The following is a 23,435-nucleotide window of genomic DNA, read 5'->3' as shown; positions in this document are numbered from 1 at the left end:
CCTACTGCTGAGCTATACCCTCCCGCCATTGAAGACAGGCAAGACATTTCATCTCTGTGTCCTCAGTGCCCAATATAATGCATTTCACACCCGACTAAACTCGTTACAACTTTTTTACAAGCTGTACAGTGCTCCTCAAAACTATTACCCTGAAATTCTTAATCCAAGTTATTAAAAATAAAAATACTTACCAGTACCTGTTTTCTTGTATCTTTAAAAAAAAAACTCCACAAATCTACATTTATAAAAGTTGAGTCAACAACCTCCAGTTTAATCCAGATTTTCCTGAATATCTGCATAGTTTTATGCTAAATTTTTATATACAAATGTACTGAGCTTCCCCTCCCCCCCGAAAATGACATAAAGTTACACATAAAAGTTGGTAGAAGAATTTTATTATGTGGCTTAGGTAGGTCTTTGCATTCTACTAACAGAAAAGCATTTTCCCACATCTTATTCAACCTAACAAATTACGTATTTGCGGCTTTATCTACATGGCTGCAGTATTATATTGAAGAAACCCTTCCTTTCATTTGTACTTTGGTGCAATTATACAGTAGATACCTCTTCCTCCAGAACATAAAAATATTCTCGATCTAAACTGGAAATGGAAGAAAGACATTAATACCAAGTTTGCCACACCACTTGGTAGAAGACTGCAATAAAAACCCAAATAGTATGCTACTTAATATACAAAGAAGATGAGACATTTGCCAGTTTCAATCAAACCTTTGTAGGAATGCTTTTGCATGTGGGTTTATTTTACTTCAGTTTTCACATATGACAGGTGGAATTGTACCATAATGAAGAACAGTCACCTTCATTTGCTTGAGACTCAGATATTGGATTCTAGGGCACGAAATGTCTCTTGGGGGGCAGTAATATACAAATGGACAGAAAAAAAAACTGCCTTAGGAAAAATCTCACCATCGTTTGAACACCTGAAATGTTTTTATCACAGCTTTCATATATTAAAAAACGTCTCCTCCAGAGATGAAGTTTATTTATGAGATAAAATCTAGTCGCTCTCATCTGACCCACGTTCCGAGCCCCGATCCGAGGCCTCATTGTTGGACCCCTCGGGTTCGGAGTCATTGCCGGAGCCTCGGCCGGAACCCTCGATATCCGACCCTCGGTCGGAGTCGCGGTCGGACTCGGCGCTGGGAGACGGGGATGCGGGCCGAGAGTCCAGCTCCGAAGCCCCCGAGCGGCTCCTCCCGGACTGCAGGGACTCGTTGTCGGACGGTTCGGAGCCCGAGGGCCTTCGCTTGCGGGCCGGCTGGTCGCTGTCTGAATCCTCCTCGGAGCGCGGCCGCCGCGGCCGCCGGGGGCTGCCGGCCTCGCTGCCGGCCTCGTTCAGGCTCTCATCCGACTCGCTCTCCGAAGACGTGCCCTTCTTCCCGCCGCCCTCGTCCGAGTCGCTGTGGCTGTGGCTCCGGCTGCGGCGGGGGTGTCTGGCAAAGACAAAGGCTGGTTAGACACCGGATTCCGGCGAGCAGGGATGCGCTTTTAAAAACGTAAGGACGTTTAATGTCCCATTTCTTGACCTGAATGCTGTTTACACAGGTGTTCATTTTTGTGATATTTGTCTTTTTTGTACATGTGATGTAGTTCATAATAAAAAGAGGATTAAAAAGGAAGAAAGAACAAGGGACTTTAGCTCTAAAACAGATCATAAACAGAGAAGGATGCCTGACTGGTTGTACCAGGCACCTTTCATCAGAATGAAGTGTTCCTCAAATTCACAAGGAACGTTAGGGAAAGGAAGGGATACATTTATCTCCATAAGCAAATACACAGCGGCAGAGGTGAAGCCCAGGATCTGACTCGGCTGTGGACACTCTGAAGACAAACCCCGTCCCCCTGCCATCTGCGCTAGGAGATGCTGAGGAGCAAAGCCATCATGTCCGTCCCCGGGTCTGCTTCTGCCCCAGTGCCCTCCACCACGACAGGGCTTCCTCCAGACGGGAAGCTGGGGCTGAAACAGGTCGGCAGCGTGTTTCCTTTTGCCCGAGCGCCTGCCCTACTTGTCGGATGTTAAGTGAAAGGAAGAGGACTTGTGCTGACGCTTAGACTCACGCAGGGGATTGTGGCTTCCTGGAGGCTCTGGAGGAAAAGACATTCCCTTAACCACTGTGATGGCTGCTCACCCCCCAGAGCTGTGAAAAGGAGGGCATACTTCTCCTCTGGTATATTCTCAATTTTTGGTTTCCACAACAGATATTCCATGAAAGGAATATGAAACCCTACAGGGTCAGTCTAAGGATGGTGAGGGAGGTGAAATATATTTCTCCCCTCAGAAGTGAAAACATCCCTGCAGACTGAAGAGAGGCTCGTATTTACGTCAAGGAGAAATCCAGACACATGTCACACAACCCAGGTCACTCTGATAGAATGGGAAGAGTGACTGAGGGGGGGACACTGGTTATTCATTCTGTATCTACCCTACGGTCCGTGGGCCCCTGGGCTCTCTCACTCCAGCCCATCTGGCCAAATCAGCCAACACTCCATGATGGTCTAACCATCAGGCCTCTAACCAGTGGACCAGGGTGACACTGTGGCCAAAGGCCAAACAGTGTTTTAGGGAAAGCAATCCCAATTTGATTCAGTCAGTGTCTTCAGAGAAAAAGAGAACTGCCAATCTTTACAGATGGTTCCCTACAGGTCTCAATCCTACCCGGCCAGCCCGCCACCAGGACCCTCAGCCCTTCAACATGCTAACCCCTCACTCCTGCCTCACCTCTAACCAACCAGGACTTTCCATTCTTTTGATTTTTCTATTTAAAAAACTGTTTATTTTTATTAAAATGTAGTTGATTAGAACCCTCTCTTCTTCTAAGACTCAACTCAAACAGCCTTTTACAAAGAATGCCCCAACAATTCCCCTCACTATCCCGGCTCCAGGTTATACATGGTCCCTGGAGAGCAAAGAACGCAAACCGTGAGGGATAACACTTTCCGCACAATAACGTGGTTTGGGTTTCTCTGTTATTCTTCACTGTTTCTAAAGCATGAATCCCTCGGGCGCAGGGTCTATGTCTCTGTCCTCTGCATCCCCAGCACCTAGCACCTTATCTCATAGCGTGGATGTTCCAACGTCAGTTGAACGAAGGAATGAAATGACGGCCATCAGAACGACCTGGTGGAGCACGGTGTCGAGTCACAGTCTCGGAATCCAAGCGCGGGGCACCTTGAGCTTGAGGGGCAGATTTGGGACAAGTGAAATAGAGTACTGCTCCACCAAGCGGGACAAGCTAAAGGAGTCTAGCATGAGCCTCCACAATTCAGGCAGCACTGGGTTATCCCTGCCTGACAAGGGGGGAAATGGTCGAGAAAGTCCCTTTCTCCCTGTGACCAAGATCAGGCTACACATAATACTTTAAGCCAGTCAGTGGCAGTGTAGCAAAATGGTACATTTTATTTAGGAAGAGGTCACCTGGGATATTTCAGCTAATCTCCATGAAAAAACAAGATTTCAAAATAGGATTCATCATCTGAGGGACAAACGTGGTAGGACAAAATGACCAGATTAGAGAGATGTGTGCTACGGTTTCTTCCAGTTTTAAGAGGCTAAGATGCCGCAGAGGAGACCTCTCAGCACAGGGACCACTCTGTTATCTTGTATTAGGATATATCAAGTGAAAAATTCCTACCCTTCATCAGCAATTTTAAGTTTATCTTCATCAGATGAATCGTCACTTGATGATATTATGGCTTTGGATTTTATTTTTCCCTTCATTGAAGGAGGCAGACGTTCCGGCTTGGGCTGAAGAAAGAAGATCAATAGATTAGGCAAGACCCTTGCATTATGACATCTTGTTAAACTGGGTTTGCACTACAATGAAACAATCCAACAGCAACCAAAAAACTTCAGAAACGAGCACCTGTGCGTGCAGAAACTGCAGGGGAAGAAGGCAGTCTAGTGTGCTGCACTTCTCCCTACAGGGGAAGGAAAACCACAGTGTTAGACACTTACAGCCTTCTTCTTCTCTGCTTTTGGTGGACGGCGCTTTTTCGGTTTGGGGCCATTTTCTGTTTCCTCATCATCAGATCCTTCGTCTCCCTTCGGAGGCCTTAAATGGTGAACAGCAAGAGAAAGTCTGTCAAGATTCGCTCACGCCTATAAAGTCCAAGGTTTCTTTGCCATCCAGTTAACACAGTCATTCTGCACAGTCTTCTCTCCGGGCCTGTCCTCAACCACCCTGTACACTCCAGGGCAGAGGCCACCACTTACCCCTGCTGCATGTGGCTCAGCAGTCTGCAAAGCCCGTGTGCTTACGCCATGTCTGAGGACTAACTTAGTCACTGCTGACCCTCTTATTAACCTAAGATGAGCCTGAATCTTGCCCTTGTGAGTGACAGAGGATGTGAGAAAAGAGCCAGGCTCCACACTCAACATCCTTCCCCCACTTTCTTCCTTCCTGACTACTCATTCCAGGCCTGCTGATGAATGTCCTGCCACACCAGTTTCAATCCCACAGGTCTGTGTGTGAATGAATTCAACAAGTACGGTCAGCGGCGGTCTGGGAAGATTAGGGCTTCTTGGACGAGGAGGCACTGTGAGGGGAAGGGAGCAGCGCGGGGCGGTGCAGGTGATGCGGGCAGGGCACCACTACCGTGACAGCGGGCGGCCCTGGGAGGGCCGGGGGGCCCTTCTTTCTGAGATTCACATTCACAACCACAAGGCAGACTATCGCTACCATTTTACAGAGAGGAAACTGAGGCTCCATGACTTTTCTAAGATTGCACATGGACAGTGAGTGTGGACACACTGAGTTGTCCCGTCCTACACAGCCTACATTTTCAAATAAACACTTATCACTATAATGTTACAGTCGTAGGAAAGGCAATGGTGAGCTCCGGGAGCGCTCAAAAGGAGCTGGGCGACGTGTGGAGTCCAAGCACTCGGGGGACTGGGCAGTGGGCTCCATCTTGGGATTAAAGTAGGAAGCGGGGAAAGGAAAGGCTTCCCTGTCTGGGGGACCAAGTGACAACCAAGCGTTTGCAAATCTTCTGCCTCAGATTCAGAAGGTGAAGGTCTCTGACCGCTTTCATGAAGGGACTGAAAACCCCGGGGAGAGACATGGTCATCTCCCAGTCTTACCTCCTCCTCTTCTTCTTCCTCCTCTCGCCGCCCTCCTCCTCTTCGCCCTCTGGTTCACTACCACTGCCCTTCCTCCTCTTCTTCTTTTTGGAGACAGGCAGGTCTTCATCGGTGTCATCGTTGACAAATTCATCAAACTCTCCTCCCTTCTTGGAACGCTGAAATCAAACAAGAGCCCATCAGTGCTCCCCTGGCTGCCGGAGCGTGGCCGGGAGGCTCAGGCAGGAATCCGGCCGCAGCCTGTCACACCTCCGGCCACGTGGAAGGGGTGCTGGTGAGGCCCGTCCTTCGAAGACTTCTAGTTGGCGTGAATGCCTCAAAGGGCAAAAATCAGAACTGCTAAGTAAAACTACAAGGTAAAATGTATTGAGCTAACACTGAAATGCATTTCCAAACACTGGATACCATTTAAAGCACTCTCAGTGTTGGAAGACTATTTCTTAGCAGAGGAGGAAGCCAGAGCTCAGCGCTAAGTGCTGCGTGAACGTAACCGCGGAACTCCCTCTAACTGGAGTCGAGTCTTACCCGGCCCCCGCCGCCGCCTCTTTTCTTCTCTTTTGTTGCTTCAGTCTCTCCAGTAAACATAAGAATATTTTTGGTCTTCTCGACATACTGGGCCCGCTGCTCCAGAAGTTTCTTTTGTTCTTCTTTTTCTCTGAGACGTTTCTCTTCCTATGAGGGAAAAAATTGTAGGGAAAACACCTCATCCGAATGTTCTTATTGACAAAAAAAACCTGAGGCTACCATCAGGATTTTTTTTTTAATGGATAAAACCCCGGACCTCACACAGGCTAAGCATGTGCTCTACCACTGAGCTACACCCTAGCCCTTGAAGGACTTCTTTTTTAACACACAGAGCGTATGGATGCACACCTTTAATTCCAGTATAACTGGAAACACAATAAATAAATACCTGTTCTTTGAGAAGTTTCTGCCTTAATAGTTCTTTTTCTTGTTCTTGTTTGGCCCGCAACTCCCTTTCTTCTTCGTCCTGTTTTCGCGCCCGGGCCACGTGGTACTGGGCCTGGCTCAGTAAGTCAGAGCACTGCCTAGAACGTTCCAAAGTGAGAGAAACATGAATACAGCAAATACGCTTTTTATACAAAAACTCAGAGCATCTGTTTTCCTTACACAAATTTAAAAGTCTGAAGCAGGCCTCTATGGAAAGTCTTAATTAGCAAAATTAACTTAGTTTCTCATAAGCCAATACTGTCAACTATGTTATGTTTCCAAATTATAAACGTCCTCCCAAAGCACAGATAAAAAGATTCCCAAAAGAGTCAGGAATCATGTCTTGATTCTGGTGACACAGCTGATATTAGTGAAATAGAGAAGTATTTTCCCATACAAATTAAATACTTAAACTAAATTAATTTTGCCATATTCCTTGAAAGGACCCTTAGGAAAAGCCTGGGTCCAGGTTGGGGAGTCGCAGAGAGGAGTGTGAAAGGCTGCCATCTGGAAGGCCAGGAACACTTCCCTGCTATGTCCCTCTCCCAGCCCACGCTGTTATCACTGCCTCACCCAAGGGCAGCTTCCATAAACAGTATCATTACCTGGCTTCTGTAGCAGCGAGGGCCAAATCGAATCTCATTTTATCTCCCACTTTACTCAAGTAACTGAAGTATCTAAATGGAATGAGAAAATGAAATACTTTACTTTTTAAAAAAAATTAATGAAACAGACCCTTTAGATTTTTGATCTATTCTACAAAAACAGTCTGAAAGAAGGCTTACCGTTGACTGACTTATATGAATGCATTTAATACATGAAGGGCTGTCATCTCGACAGGAAAAAAAAATATATGCAACTCACTTAAAAAAGGACTCTCATCAATACACCACTCAACATGTTTAGTAAGAGATAAGTTCATTGTACAACCTACTAGACAAGGTAAGAAATGCTTAAATAAGAATTCAAATAAAGTTGGAAAAAACCTGAAGAGATGTCAGGGTTTAATTTTACTACACACTGAATTACCAAATAAATACTAAATACATAAATTTAATGTTAAGCCAAATAAACCTATTCAATATTTAAGAGGAAAGGCTTTAATCTTAGCTCAATGAAAATGTCTCATCAAAAGACAGTGGTATAACCAGTAAAACCAACATAAATAGAGTCTAAACATTTCTAGTGTGTAAAATGCTAGGTCATATTATTACCATTTAATGAAAACTCGAGGGCAAGCTTGCGAAGCTAGCCAGGGAGTTGTAAGGGGTTGAGCTGCGTGATCTAAATCTGGCAGGATCCTTGCTACCGTTTGGCGCCACCAGGTGGCAGCTGCCTGCTTTGGCTGGAATGTTTTTAATAATGATACTCCTGAGGGTAGTGATTTTCAGCACCTTTTGTTTAAAGAAACAAAGCATTTCAAAGGTTGTTCCTACACAGTCTTACCTGTGTGCAAGCTCCAGTTCTTTCACAGCATTAAGTACTTCCTTCAGATTACTCTTTTCATCTTTCAGGACAGAGGTAGCTAATCTTTGCAGGACCAAGGCCACATTGAACATAAGAACTGTGTCATTGGGTGCCACATGTCTAGCCTATAAATGAAAAACAAAGCAAATCTTTGGTATGGTCTAATGACATGAAAAGGATTTTGGTCAAATAGAGTGTTACGTGTGTGAGCATGCATAAAACAGAATACAACACAGAACTGAACGAGAATGATGAGTCGTTCTTACCTTCAGCAAAGTCTGCTTGCATTCCTGTAACTTGCCACACTTGAAGAGCGCCCGGGCCAAATAGAGCACAACTTCGGTGTTCTGGTGTTTATAGAACTTTCTGAGGCAGTTTTCATACTACAATAAAAGAAAGAGTTAATTACAATCCAACAAGAACTAAATGATATTGTCATTTTGTAACAAAGTTTCAAGTGATTTTAAAGCTATGTGAAAAGGTATTTTATCTTTTGAATGGCGAATTTCAAAGACTAATTTGAGAATGATTTTTTTACTTTCACCAGGATACATTTTCACAACATAAAAATCTGATCATAAGAAAAGCTACTACTCGAAAAACTTTTTCCATTTGAAATTTGGACCAACATTGAAAGATTAAACAGATTGGAAGGACTTTCTTATATTGTTAGCAGTACTAACTAGAATCGGCTTACCGACAACTTACTAAAAGTCATTCACCTGGCCCCTCTAGCTCTCTACCACCTTTCTTTAGGACTGGTGGGACCTACTGACAATGAGCAGGAGACATCACACAGTTCTGGCTAATTTCTCCATAAAACCAATGCAGCTATATACTAGCGTAAATTTGCCATGAACATGTCATGTCACTTTCTAACCATGGTACAGATCTCGTCATAGGTAAGATCTTTTTCATGGAAACTGCTCAGACAGGTTTTCTCTGAATATTCCCAGTAATTAATTTGCAGATCAGGGAGGCCCCCTTCCAGAAACACAACCTCTGAGACCACCACATGCAATCTGGGTCCTATAAGCCCTTGTGACTAGCACCTTTCCAATATTCTGAATACAATAATGATACCCACCCTTCTGGGAAAAAGGTTAACCAACTTCCCAGAGCCTGGACTGCTCTCATCTCCTGCCTCCGGTACGAAACTTGTTTTTTCTGACCATAATAATTCCCATAGAGCCTCAGAGCCTTTTCACTTTCCGACATGCTATAGATGCTGAGCAGGACTCTCTTACTTCCAAAGTTCCAGCACTCAACAAATGTGAAAAGCACACAAAATTCTATAGTCATAAAAACTTATCCCCGCGGAGTTTCTTCTTTTTAAGAAACTCAGTTCTCCCAACTGAGAAGTAAGAGGGTAAAACAAGCAAACGAATATTAAACCCCACTACCTTTTGGGTACTTACTGATATGCCAGGCAAATTAGTGCCAACAATGGTGCCAATACCATCATTCTGGAACCTCACAAAATTCTATGGGATTAAGGTACAATTATTTCTATTTTGCAGATAGGAAAACTGGCTCAGAGAGGATGCCCTTTGCCTAAGGCATGTAATTAACAGTGGAACCAGGACTCATATCTCTGTCTGGACACCAAAGACTGGCCTTAACCTTACATAATTATAAGCCTCTGAACAGGTAACAGTACCACAAGAGGCAGCATGCAGCTCCAAGACAGGGCCAGACTGGTTAAGAAAACAAGCGCTCTAACAATGAACACAGTGTAAAAATATCTTGAAAACTAAGACATTACCATCTGAACGGCGCTGATATATTGTTTTTGTTCCACGTAGATGTGTGCTAGGTTCAACCACACATCACTGATATCTGCTGTTGCTTCTCTTACTTGGGCAAATACATCACGAGCTTCACGGAAATAACCTTTGTGGGCCAACACAGCTCCTGAATTTATAGAAAAATTCACAGTTAAGAATTTTCTAACTGTAGTCAGAAAAACAATGAAAAGTCCTGTTTTAAAACTACCTTTACTACATTTAGAAATTCTGATCTATAGTCCTCCAAAAGCATTCATTTCACAGATGATTTTGGCTATCCAAATCTTCTAATTACCTATGCCATTAGCAGCATACAGATTCTTTGCATCATTTCTGAGTACTTGCTTATAGATGGCCAGAGCACGATCTTGATGACGCTTTTCCTATAAAAAGATGCAAACATTATTAGAAACAATTCGAACGAGAATCAAACAAGTATCAATTTTGTTTTAAAGAGATAAAAAGAAATCACCTTTTCTCTGTCTCGGGTGGGCTGATGCAAAGTTTGCAGCCAGACATTGCCAAGGGCCAGCATAGAGTAAGTGTCACTCTGTGTAGCTGGCTGTTTTAATATCCTCTCGAATTTCTTCTGGCCTGGACCCCATTCTTGTTTTGCCAAATGAAGATTACCGATCAAAGACCAAGCATCAGGATGGTCCTGAAACGCACATATGAAAAGAAGCATTCAGGGAGATCAATTATCTTTCCACAACAGCTGATGACTGCAGAGGTTTACAAGGTACATTTACAGCAGTGTTTTTCAAACAGAACTGAGATGAATTAGTGACTTGTAAAATCAGTTTAGTGTGTAGTTATCAGCATAAGAAATGCAACAGAATGGAATACAATAAAAATATCAATGTACTGCCTGTGGCAAGAGCACATAATGACCTGTGAAACTTTGAGTTCAGTTGTTTGTACACACATGTGTGTATTAGGCTGCGATGAGAAATCTATTTCTTACTGTGGGCCACAATCCAAAAGTTTAGATGACTTCTATATTCTTCAGTTTTAAAGATAATGAGTAAATGAAGAAAATATGGAGATGCCAAGCCTAGAAATAAGATAGCCATTAAAAGGAAAAACTGATTTACTGAGGGAAAGTGGTGAAATAATTATTTTTTAAACCCAAGAGTTAATATTACCAACCTGATTAATCTGAAGAGCTTCCTTAAACCAATCTGAAGCCTCATAAAAGTTTCCTTTATCTCTAGCCATGGCTCCTAGACGCAGATAGCCTAAAAATACACAACTTTGTATGTTTAAAATATTTTCTATAAATAGGATCATAATTTTAAAGTCATATCTTTGAAACAACTGTTTGTCATTAATACGTTCATACAATGAAAAGTCCCACAGGTGAAAAAATATCAAGCATCAATATAGCTAATAAATATTCTAGTAAGTTAAACAGCAACTCTGTCACCATCAAGTCTTACTGTTTGAGATCTGAGATTTATCTCTTCTACTCCGTTCCCAAGGCTAGCACCCTGGACCAAGTCCTCAACTCAAGCTAGCTTATTTTAAAATCCTCGCCCTGCTGTTTCCAATTCCCCTCTGATGCACAGCAGCACTGGCACTTACTTTTTCTCAAAGAGCTGCTTTTGGCACACGGCACTGAAATACTGAAAGCTGATCTACTAGGGATTACCGGTTAGCTCTTCCCACTTAAATAATGACAATAAAAAAGTGCCACACAAATGTACGTTGTTTTCTCCAGAAAATGTTACTCTCCTCAAGAAACCAACAATGGCTTACTACTGCCTATCAAGTCAATTCAAATTCAGCCTGGCATTCAACTAAAATCTTATTTATTTTAAATCACTTTTGTATCCATAACAGTATGACAGGGGCCAAGTTAACAGCTCCTGATTCGACCTGAGTCAAAACATCATAGCTTAGGTTCTTTCAAGGGAAGTATAGCATATAAATTATTTTTAACTAAAAATTTTCCAAACTTCACAATGCCTAGGTTGTAAAAACTCAAGGTGAGACATTTTTAGTAATAATTATTTCAAGGGAAAACATAGTCCTCACTATATAATTATTATAAATGCTGCAAAATGTTTATGTGAAATCAAAGCATCATAAAGGAGGAGTTGTTAAAAATAAAGGTAGCTGATCCACTGAAGATAGCCTAGTCTATCAAATACAGTCCAACTGGTTTTTAGTTGTTTCTTTTCGTTTCTAGCATAAATTTAGGTGAAGCTGTATTTTTTTTTTCTTAAAGCCACAAATTTGCCTTGATAAAAAGTGTACATTATAACCTTCAAAATTTTTTACTCTTGGTTCTAAGAAAAAAATTTTTTTTCAGGTTAAATTTTTGCTGCTGTTATGGGCATTTCAACACATTAAAAAAAAAAAGTTTAAAATTCTTACAGTCAACATAATTAGGATGTTCCCGTAAGATGTTTTTATATAGTTTTTCTGCTTCATGGAATTCACACATGGCCTCATACAGCCTGGCTAAATTGTATGACGTTGTAACAGAAATGGCATTGTAATAATGTTCATCATGCTCAGCTTCTGCCTTTGCACGATCCAGTGATGCCAAAAAGTATTTCTAGGAGAAAAAAAAGAAATTACATTGTTAAAAGACTTGGTCATACATCTAAAATAGTGTACATTGAATCTGACAGCATAAAAGAAGGGACTATTTCTATATTGCTACCTTTGCTTCTCCTAGATTTCCAAGTCTGAAATGAAGGGCACCCACGTTATTCAAAATCTCTGGGGGGACATCAGCCTGCACTTTCTCCTGAAGGATCCGTGTTGCTGTTCCATAGGCTGACAGGGCACCCTGTGTTTTCATGGCAGACAGAATAAGTTGTAAGTGAAAATAAGAGAGAAACATTATACCAGGCTTACCAAAGCACATTAGGTGGGAGATGAAAAATATTGCTAAATACCTGGATATCAGTCTGTTCTAAGATTTGTGCCAATTCAATCCAAGCTTCAACATCATCAGGATATTGTTCTGTGACCTTCTTCAAATGGCCCTGGGATAAAAGAGATCATTAAGCTGAAACATTCCAAGTATAGGCTATAAAAAGTCAATTGTTTGTTATTTCAACTGGAAAAACTCAGCTAACAAAACTCTGTCCACCATATTTCTAGCAGCAATAACAAGAAATGAGGAAGGAGGGTCTAGGGAGAGCTAACAGAAAATAACTAAGATTTTTAAAAAAACATACCTTGGCGATATCTCGCTTCTCTTGATCTTCTGAGGCAGCATAGAGAGAGCCAAGAATTTTCATAGTTTCGTAATTATTAGGATAAGCTTTCAAAACTTTCTCAAAGCACTGAGATGCATTTTCTTTGTCACCTCGATAAATGTACATTTGTCCCAAGCCAAAAAATGGCAGCACAAAAGACGAGGAGGCAAACTGTGTGGCTTGATAGTAGTACTGGAAAGCTTGGTCATAATCTTCCTAAAAAGTGAAAATAAAACAAGACTGACAATATGTACAAAAGTTTTTAAAAGATTTGAAAAATCACTAAAAAATCAGATATTTAGAGAGGGCATAAAATTCACTTACCTGGACGTGGAATGATCTAGCCAACTGGTAGCAACTTTCTGCTTGCATAGCCTCCACTTCTGTGTTGTGGAATGCGTGGAGAGCCAGGTGCTGGACTTTACTGTAATCCTGCACAACCAAGACCCAGTTGTTTGAGTTCAATCGACTGAACTCAAACAACGCTAACTGTCTCAATCATAAGGCTTCCCCAAATTTCATTTTTAAAATTTGTTAACTGAATTAGCAACAACAGCACTGGACCCAGAATTACAAATCATTTTCCTCATTCCCCTTGCTGATAAATCCAGGGAAGTGGAGAACTAACATTTGCATAGCACTTAACATTTGCTCAGTACATTTATTACTTCATTTAACCCCCACAACAATCCTTTGAGGTATTAGCCTATTTTTGTGATAAGAAAACCCAAGAGAGGTAAAGTCCCTTATTAACAGTAATGTGAGCAGTTACAATTTATTAAGGACTATTATATGCGAAGCACTCTGCTAAGTATGATACTCACGTTAGTTCTAAGCTTAATCAAAACTCCTGCGAATTATGTCATTATTACCATTTTATTAATGGGGAAATAGAGGCTTAGAGAAGTTTGCTATCTGAGGTGAAAAGCTAGAATCTTAATTTAGCTTTTTTTCTGACTCCAAGGATATGTTCTATCACATGAGGGTAGCAAGTGCCAGCGGCTTGGACTTGCATTCAGCTCTATGTGAATGCATGGGTCATGATCTTTCTATTACACCCGACTTTCATTTGGATTAATCTGAGAGACTCAAAGTCAGAGTTCAAACAACAGAGGTAGAAACCACTTCCGAGTTTTTAAGAAATATGTTTTAAATTAAAAAAAATTTTTTTAAATTCTGAGCTCCAATCAAGTGTAGAAACCTTCATAGTTAAAAGGTCAGTAGTAAAACCTTTTCATCATTGCTCAAAACTGGTAAGCCTTTCACACGCACACACCCCGAGCCAGTTCTCACTCACCCATCAACAAGTCCTCTGTTATCCACTGTCACCTTTACACACACACACACCCCACTACCCCAGACATAATCTTCTGTTATTTTTAATATTTTATACTTTTGCTTCATGGAACTACAGAAATCGTGTATCAGGTAGACTAGAAGGTCTTTTGATGCTCAGATTTGGCTGTTTTCATCACTGATCCACCTTAGACAACTTCCCAGTTTTAATAGGAATGTGTTTTATTCATTTCACTAGAAATTCGGTCTGAAGTAGAGTTTTTATTTTGTCAATGACCAGTTTTGACATTTTTTCTTACATTAGAAATAATAATGGGACTGCAGTTTTTAACAGTAACTGAGGGTTTCCCATTAGATAAGTATTTAATATTCATATTTAATCCTAACTACCACCCCTCAAATCCTATAAAGTAGGTATTATTATTAGTTTATAAGTGATGCAACTAAAGTTTGGGGAAATTAGTTTATTTGTCCAAAGCCACAGAACTATATAATGGTGATGCCTGAATTTGAACCAAGTGATTTAAACTCCACACTTTTATTTACATTATACAGACTTTTAGCTAAATTTATACATTGTTCACTGGGATGAGGATATGGAAATATCCTGCCTACCTTCTAGGGCTATTGTAATGACCAACTGAGAAAATGTTTGTAAACGTGCTCTGTAAAACTTAAAGACATACATTCAGGGCAAGATGACCTCATGATCACAGATCAGGTATTCAGTTAACACTTGATTAGATTGGCTTGATTTATATATTTCACTTATGTAATCTAAGGTTCTGAATATACTGATTGTGTTAACTAGAAGCAAGTCTTATCTTCAGCAGTGGAAGGGTGACTAGAATTGAAAATTAAAAACTGAATAATTCTCATTTGGTTCTAGGAAGCTGTCCCAAAAGCTGTGAGCACCGAATACTAGGTAGGCACTCAGATATTTAAAATCATCAGTCCTTTGGGTTTCCCCCCAACCCCAGTAAAAACCAAACTAACTTGTGTAACTTATTTTATCTTAAATAGTAACACTTCAGCTACTTATAAGATACATTTCCATCTTCTCCCCAAATAGTTGCCTTTTAGTACATAGCAGGTACAGCTTAAAGTGTAATAAATAATTCATTATGAAAGGGGAGTATGCTTCCATAGCTAGAGAGCACAGCATCGTGGTTATAGCTGTATGACCTCAGGCAATTTACTCTGCCTCCATTATTCATCCACAAAATGAGGAAAATATTACCTACCACATAGGATTGTTTTGAACAATATATAAATTCATGGAACGCACTTTTAATAGTACTTGGCATTTAGTAAGCGCAGAATGCATATTAATAGCAACAATGGCAGCAACATAGCATCTATTATTAATAAAGATTGATGCTGTTTTGTGAACTTTTAGTTAAACTACTATTTAATTAGAGTTCTTAGTATAATTTATTACCTGGTTTCAGTATGACAGATTAAACTCATGCTTACTATATAAACACTTTGCCAATGACATCTTGGAGTTAGTATTTAAGAAATCCAGAATGCCACTGCTTCTACAGAATGAATGACAACTTTAAAAATGTCATGATCAACATGCAAAAATAAACAAGCAAACATCTCCCCATATGCTATGCTCTTAGTAAACTGAGACTGTTTCATAGATCTATGCTTCTCTTCTTTCAACTACCTTGCGACCTTTCTCTAAAAACCTAGTTCAAGAGCTTTTCTTTCTTGGAAGTGAAAACTCTCAACTTAGTCACTCCATCTTTCATTTCTTTACCACAGCAGGGTAGAGACCTTTATTTTCACATTTTCATTTGTTTACATGTCTCTGTTTTCAAGAAACTGAACTCCTCGAGTAAAGATACCACGAACTCCACAACCACATTGCAATGTTGGGTACAGTACAAAGGGTCAGTAATTATTAAACAAATGTATGAACAAACAAACAAACATATCCATCTCCAGACACTAATACAAACTCCAACTTTTGTCTTTTTTGGGGGGGGGAGGTGATTAGTTTGTTTGTTTGTTTATGTTTAGAGGAGGTACTGGGGATTGAACCCAGGACCGCATGTATGCTAAGCATGCGCTCTACCACTTGAGCTCTACCCTTCTCCTTACAAACTCTAACTTGAAAAAAAATTCTTGACTTAAATTTCTTTCCAAGTTAGAACGATAACGTATCAACTGCAGTACAAAAAAAACCCAAAATAAAGATTTAAAGTCAAACAACTTTCATAAATGGCCTTGCCTACCTTTTTGAAGAAAAAGTGGTTCGCCAAGTGGTTCAAGACCATAGGGTTGCTGGGGTCAATAGTATAGGCCCTGGAAAGAAGCTGGACGCCATTCTTGATGGAGTCAGCCTAGAAGAAAAACAGTGATGGCAGGGTTGAGTGGAACATTACTTAAATAGCACTTTTGCAAAGTTTCCTTTACAGTCTAAAGAAATAAGGTTATACAAATGTAAGTGCAGAAACCAAAATATAGCTCTTGTTTTAGTTAATTTTCACCAGGGATAAAAAAATTTCAAATAGTGAGCGAAACTCTAAAGAATTTAGCTTTCTTAAACTTAACTGCAAAGGCATCTCCACTGGAAAGCATTTCCTGCCCTTAGAAATTGGGTGCATGTAATAAATATACTTGATATTATTGTTCTAAATAATTTACTGCTAATCCCTAAGGCAAATAATAGGGGCAAAACCCCGAAAAGATTGTGTTTAACAGCTTTGTTGAGATGAAATTCACATCCTAGTCACCTGACAAATCAGCCAGGAACTAGTTTCTTCACTCACATACCTCTTTATTGTTGAGTTCCAGAACAGCCAGTCCCACCAATGCCCCTACACATTTGGGATTGAGTTCCAGGGCTCTGCTGAATGCCAGACGCGCCTTCTCCAATTTGTTAAGTTTCACAAAGCAATGGCCCATTCCTAAACGAACTTCCGCTAAAAAAATAAAGTCAAGTCATTCAGTCTGTTATACTAGGATATTTTTAGGCTTCAAATTTTTAAAAATGTTTAAACATTCTCTATTTATGAGTTGCAAAATCCCAAAATTAACCTCTATCTAGCTCCACTATAAAATCTTCTGCTGTATCACAAACTTGGTTTCCCTGGAGGTCAGATCATACACTCTCCCCACAGCCCGCCAGCCTCACCCCCTCCTCATAGCACAGAATGTCTATAATAGTGCTATTTTTCTTGTCTTCCAACACTCCTGGCTGCATTGTACCTTAAAAATCTAATTTTTGAAGAGCAGTTTTTAAACAGAGAACAAAAAGCTTCATTAAGGCCTGAAATATAGTGACTGACCACATGTGCATCTGCAGAGCTATGCTTATAAATGCTTCCCAGTTTCAAGGCCCTGCCAAAACACAGCCATGTTCCTAAGGCCAACCTCTCCACTATTCACTAGATCCTACTCATTCTCATCCAAGGACACTGCTCCTGCAACCCTCCCCTACTTTTTCTGCATCATCAAATTTTCCCTCCTTTCTAGATCATTCTCATCCATATACATTTTCCCATTGTAAAAAAATCGATTCTACCTCCCTTTCTAGTTGTCAATTCATTCCTACTCTTCCCTAGATAGCAAAACTCCTTGAGAGATCTATCTACACTTGCTGCCTCCAATTCCTTTCCTTCCCTTTTCACTTGACTCCACTCCAATGAGTATCTCTCCTCAAGCATTCCAGGAAAACTCCCTTTATCAAGGTCACTAATGATTTGCATGCGGTCAAATCCAATGATCAATTCTCATTCCCTATTTCACGTGGCCTAACAACAGAATTTGACACAGTCTGCTACCCTCTCCTGCTGGAAACATTTTACATTTGATTTCAAAAATTGGCTAAATAAATGAGATTTTGGAAAGAAAAAATAGTATAGGGCAAAAAGATTATATTATGATCTACTATTCAGCTTTTGAATCAAACAGCAGTATTTTAAGTTGGAGCATACACAGCTTAGACTTAAAAGTTTATCCCTTACCTGGACATCCTGGGTTAGTACGCAAGGCTTTCTTATAGTAAGCAAGAGCTCCTCTGTAATCCTTCTTGTTGAATGAAATGCAAGCTTTACCTATAACGATTTTTAAAAATAAACATACATTTATTAAAGAACACAAATCTCATATGTTCTGCACTAACTCACTTAAATCATATATATCTCTCAGTAAGAAATACTTGAAAAGAGCAAAAGTGATTTCATATTAAAACTTGTTTTTCCATTAGGGTATTTTAATTTATGCCTATAAATAGAACAGTACTATCTTTATGTTAAATGTTATAAAACAATAATCAAAGTAGCTTAGAGTTGTCCAAATAGACTGCTTATTAACTCTTTAGAAGTGGATAACAAATTATGCTTAACTGGTATATATCTTATTTCTGTAATTTCAACAGAAACAATGATCTATTGCAACAGTCTTATTTTTAACAAGGCAAAGCTCTTCTACTTTGCGGCCCAGCCCAGTTACTAAGGAGATAGTAACAAAGAGATATATTCTAGGCACATGCTGAGAAATACAGATTCCTAAGATGGTTGTTGAAAATGACTTACCAAGAAGAGCTGGAATATTATTTGGAGACTGGTTAAGTACAAAGTGAAACTGTGCATCAGCCTGATCCATTTTGTCCCCTTCAAGTAGGCAGAAGCAGGCTCTTCCCAACAAGTGGTTCTGAAAAAGTAATGTATCATCTCAGACTTGATTTCACCATGGACTGAACACAATTTAACAGGAGTGTGTAACACAAAAATGAAAACCACAGAGAAAGGAGGTGGAGCATCACACAAATTCCTCTACCACTGTAATGTGTCAAATCTACCAATAAGCAATTCTTAACCAGAAAACTGAGAAATTATCCTGAAATGCAAGTCTTCTGTATCAGGAACAAGTAACAAAAAGAAAAGTTCACATTCCTTAAAGGACCAAAGAAATTTCTATTTTAATAAGGAACTACTCTTCCTTTTGGCTATTTTTATCAACCATATTATTCTAAGAAAAAATTTTTAAAAATCTGTTGTCTATTACACACATTTTGCTTTCATGTGGTATTTTTTTTCTTTCATAAGTTCAAAGAAATCTGACTTATTTTACCTGATCATACATAATAATTTTATCCGCCATTGTATACAGCAGTGTTGCCTGTGTAATAAGATCTTTCTTGTTGTCCTTATTCTTTTCCTTCCGAGCTTGTTGTACATAGTAGGCTGCCAAAGTATCCAAGCAAGTCATCTGGTCTTTTTCATGGTCTCTATAGTCCAAATTGCCATCTATACGTGCTGCTTCCAACAACTTTACAAACTCTTCTGTTTTTCCTTGCTTGTAGTATTCCAGCTATAAGATAAAGAATCAGATTAGAATTACTTAAGCATATGTCCACACAAAAAGTTGTACACAAATGTCTACAGTAGCTCTATCTGTAACAGCCCTAAACTGGAAACAACCCAATGATTGATCAAAAGGTGAATGGTCAAAGAAACTGTGGTATATCTGTACAACAGCTACTGCTCATCAATAGAAAGGAACTACTGACACATGCTACAACATGGATAAATCTCAAACTAATCTTTAGCAACAAAAAGCAGATCATTGTAAACTGACTATAACTCAATTAAAAAAAAAAACAAAACCCCAAAAAGCAGATCGGGGGTATGCTAGGGCACTGTGTAGGGCAATGAAGAGCTGGGAGAAAAGTTTTTGGGGGTGATGGATATATGATCTTGATTGTGGTGAAAATTTCACAGGTGTATGCATATGCTAAAACTTCTCAAATGGTAGAAGTCAAATAGGTGCAGTTTACTATCGGTGAGTTATATCCAATAAAGCTGTTTAAAAAATTACAATTGCTACAAATGCTTCCATCTTACTTCTTACCTAGCAATAGTTGATTTCAAACTAAACCAGAGCCCAGGAGAGAAAGCAATAATGAGAGGTATAAAGAATTCTAAATAGAAAACTTGAGTTCTAGATCTAGATCCATCAAAAATTAAATGACTTTGGGCCTGCTGAATAACTTCCCTGGGCATCTGTTTCAGTTATAATAAAAGGAATATCCATCATTTATTAGCCACTTACAATGGACCACATACAATGCCAGAAGCTTCATATACATTATCTGTAATCTGTACAACCAGCTGTTAACCACTTGTTAAGGTGAATACTAGCATCCTCCTATTTTAGATGAGGAAACAGGCTTAGAAAGTAGATTATTTATCTGAAGTCACATAGCTAGTTAATAGCCAAGTTGGAATTTGAACAAAGGCCTCTCTAATCCCAAAGCCTACATTCTTTCTTCTGTAACAACCTATAGCCCACAATGTTTCCATTTATTTGACCACAGGTGCCATGTTAATCCTCCAGCACTCCAATTTTCATGTAAGTGCTGTTAAAGGAGGCATCTATACTAAAAAAAAAAACCTAGGTTTCCTTCTGGTTTTAAAAATGTGTGGCAAGCATTAATGGCTTGTTGTCCATACCCTAGGAAAACTTAGCACTTCAAGTCAGGAAGGCACTGCTTGTCACTGAAAGTACTTCTCCGTAAACTCATACCTGAGAAAAGAGTTAAGCTTGTGCACTGGATGTAAGCCCAATTCCAGATCTACTTCTCTGACCCTTCAAGACAATATTAGGGGTCTCCTATGTACCTTTACATTGAAGTGACCTGTGGCTTAGGAGTGACGATTACAGCATTTACCATATTTTATTACTATAATGTTCCCACAAAAAAGAAACATCATTACACAGCTGGTACTTGGGAGGGTAGCAGGTGTTAGAATTTGGGGCTCTCTGAGGTGATCTTCCTGACAGTCTCCAGCAGTTTTTATGTTATGGAAGGGAGCAAACAGGACAAAAAACTTAAGCTGGAGATAAACTTGATCCAAAGGGCTTTTGTGAGTTAGCATGAAACCTAATCACCTTCTAGAATATGTCATGGGAAATGTTATCTTGTTATGGGGAACAATGTTAAGTAGCAATGTTTACATTGTGGCACCTTGTTTTTTTCTCAGCTTATCTATAATCCAGTCTTCACTAAGGAATCACTAAAATAATCAAACATTCCTTACAGAGTACTATTTAACTTAAATGAATTTTGTTTTTACCAACCTATACCAATTTATCAGAGGCCAGCACATCATTTAGGAAACTGGCCTTTTGCTCCATAAAGGGTAATACAATTAACTTCCATACACAGGGTACTATTAATTTATCATGCACCCAAGCTGCCTATTACTGTATTTGAAAATAGAAACCACATATTTTTCCCAGTCAACATATAAGAAATATCTGTTACATGAATACTCACTGCCAAAGCAATCCATATGTGCAGTTGTGTGTGTTCCTGTTTCAGAATACTGATAACTTCATCTCCCTCTGGTAACTGATCGAAGTCAAGTTCAATGACCTAAAATACAAAATGCAAGTTTTAACTCTTATTTTTCTTTTTATGAGACTGACACGCTACCTACTGAGTTAACGAGGCACCTTTATTTTTCTTCTTAAATTCACGTTTCTTCTTTGCTGCTTTCTTGAGCATAGATCAATATGGTTATACAGAGGACTTGTGCTCACTTTCAATACAGCTGAACAAGTATATGTTAAGAAATGTTTAAGGAGCATATGACAAAGAGGTTACACGGTAATATTAAAATAAAAGCACAGAGAAGCAAACAAATCCTGCTACTTGTCAAATCACTAGAACTATAACGCTACAAAAGCTTTGCTTACTTAAAAATAAAACAAAACTTATAATGCAAGTAAAGCGCAGATAAGCACCCCAGAGACTCTGATGTCATCAGTAGGACAACTTGAGCAGCACAATCCTAGAGGCAATGCAAAGTTGAACGCCACTGTACAACATTAATCATGGAGGCAGCATTTGAGTTACACACACTCTTGAATGTGGCACAAAAATAACAGTAGGAAAATGTTCTAGAAGTAGGTAGTGGTGATGGTTACACATCTTGGTGCATATTACTAAAAACCACTAGATTTTATGGTAAGTGAATATATCTCAATCAAACAAACAAAAATAAGAGTATGAGATATCCAGTAACATTAATACTGAGAGCTTTACACAGACAAGCCATAGGCCACCCATGAAAGAGGGAGAGGGGGTTAATTCTATCAGCACACAGCAGCGGCTGTGAGGGTCTCAATTGCCCTGATGGAGCCTTGTGTGGTGGACCTGGTGCACCATGACAGACTCGAGTTTCTAAGGGAGGAAAGGAGACATCCTATATATTCCTGGGGACAGATACTTAGTTTGAGCATCAGAGAGAAGACAGTGACATCAGCGCCCACCTCTCTGATCTAGGAGGTGCTTTACATTTTACCGGGCACTCTCTGCGCCCGTGAATTAGGAAAAAAGCAAGAGTACTGTCAAAAAAGAACAGGTTGGAGGGGAACTTTCAAGAACTCCTTCTCAGGGTGGCCTCGAGGTTGCGGGGACGCGGTTCCCAGCCTGGGAGGGCGCAGGGGCTGTGGAAGGTGATCGGCCCTTTGGCCGGGGAGTTCTATCTGGGGAGAGGGTGCTCTCGCTTCGAAAAGGGGGAGGGGGGAGATCGTCCAAGTTCACGACCCCCACCTTCCCCCATACGCGGCACCTACCTCGTCAGTGTCCCGGAGGGGAATCTCGATGGAGCCCCGCGACATGGTGAGATCAGAAGGCGAGCGGGCGTGTGGCCCCGCCGCTCCGCAGCCGGTAGTCCTGACTTCTGGATCGTCCTGAGGGTAGCGGCGGCTCGGGGTCTGGTCGTGACTGCCGCCCCGCGGCGCAGCCGGAGCTGGGTCTTCTTCCCGTCAGCCGCTTAAACAACGAACCGCAGGAGGCGTCCGACGACTTCCGGCAGCCCCGCCCCCTGCCCCGGAAACTTTCCCCGCGGGAGGGCCTGTCCGATGGGAGGCTTCTCCTGAGGCTCAGGGTCCCCGAATTTAGGAGGGCTCCCAGGCTTCGGTTGGCGTGCCTACCTCTCCGAGGGCCTGAGGCTTCGGACCCTGGAGCCGCGCTGGCGCCGGAATAAATATATTGAGGGCGTATCCGCACGGCTCTCAATGGGCAGAGCGACCAATCAGGCATGGGCTCGGGGCCCGGCTACTGATTGACGTGGGACACCTGGCCAATGATAGTCATCCTCTCCTGAGCTTGACTCCGCCCCCGACCCCGGACTTGTCCTCAGGTCTGGTTCCAATTAAGATTGCTGTGAATAATTCAATCATTCATTGCTTATCCCAATCATCAATTCCTTGTTTAGCGGCTATTATTTGCGAGTTACACCTATGCTATCTTTGTGACCAGTTTAAATATAAATGTTACAAAGAGTTCTGTAATCATTATTATAGTTCATGTATTTTGTGAGGATTTTGCTTTTTGAGTTTTTTTCGTTGTGAGAATCTGCTAGATTTGTGATTTAAATAAAATTGTTGAAGAATCGGATTAAATCTGTAGTCAACGTTTTGATTAAATTATAAGGTTTGATTAAATGCATTTTAATTTGTTTTCATTAAATTATAAAATATGACTAAATTACTTGGTAATCAATATTTTGATTAAACCAGTGAAGAATCTGAGTAAATAAATTTGTGAACACTGTCAATTTTACCAAGTGCCTCTTACCACCTCCT

At 40.5% G+C, this 23,435-nt stretch overlaps 1 protein-coding gene and 2 non-coding genes across 3 annotated transcripts; all 3 read right to left on the bottom strand.

Annotated features, from left to right (window-relative positions):
* Nucleotides 1-375: 375 nt before the first annotated feature.
* On the bottom strand, nt 376-22,787 carry CTR9 (CTR9 homolog, Paf1/RNA polymerase II complex component). Its single transcript, XM_015238589.3, has 25 exons — nt 22,422-22,787; nt 21,118-21,216; nt 18,909-19,148; nt 18,371-18,488; nt 17,801-17,890; nt 16,608-16,756; nt 16,067-16,174; nt 12,849-12,956; nt 12,504-12,740; nt 12,219-12,308; nt 11,981-12,109; nt 11,689-11,872; nt 10,459-10,547; nt 9,782-9,967; nt 9,605-9,692; nt 9,288-9,436; nt 7,789-7,905; nt 7,502-7,647; nt 6,661-6,732; nt 6,018-6,153; nt 5,630-5,776; nt 5,105-5,262; nt 3,977-4,073; nt 3,654-3,766; nt 376-1,454 (listed from the first exon to the last, which is right to left on the bottom strand). Exons 1-25 carry the CDS (start codon nt 22,464-22,466, stop codon nt 1,019-1,021), a joined length of 3,531 nt encoding a protein of 1,176 aa, XP_015094075.1. The 5' UTR covers nt 22,467-22,787; the 3' UTR covers nt 376-1,018.
* On the bottom strand, nt 13,702-13,770 carry LOC116282129 (small nucleolar RNA U2-30). Its single transcript, XR_004191602.1, has one exon. It is a non-coding gene; the product is annotated as a small nucleolar RNA U2-30 (small nucleolar RNA).
* On the bottom strand, nt 13,925-14,004 carry LOC116282130 (small nucleolar RNA U2-19). The gene has a single exon (XR_004191603.1). It is a non-coding gene; the product is annotated as a small nucleolar RNA U2-19 (small nucleolar RNA).
* Nucleotides 22,788-23,435: the final 648 nt, after the last annotated feature.

The sequence above is a fragment of the Vicugna pacos genome, chromosome 10, assembly GCF_048564905.1.
Source record: "Vicugna pacos chromosome 10, VicPac4, whole genome shotgun sequence".
NCBI classification, from domain to species: domain Eukaryota; kingdom Metazoa; phylum Chordata; class Mammalia; order Artiodactyla; family Camelidae; genus Vicugna; species Vicugna pacos.
This window is presented reverse-complemented; position numbering and strand designations above follow the sequence as displayed.

What these genes read in the sequence shown, in the direction of transcription:
- CTR9 (XM_015238589.3), bottom strand. Translation starts at nt 22,466, where the DNA reads ATGTCGCGGGGCTCCATCGAGATTCCCCTCCGGGACACTGACGAG. An exon ending in CCCTCCGGGACACTGACGAG is followed by an intron (nt 21,217 to 22,421) that starts GTAGGTGCCGCG and finishes TTTGTATTTTAG; the next exon opens with GTCATTGAACTTGACTTCGA. An exon ending in CTAGATCATTCCACGTCCAG is followed by an intron (nt 12,741 to 12,848) that starts GTAAGTGAATTT and finishes TTCACTTTTTAG; the next exon opens with GAAGATTATGACCAAGCTTT.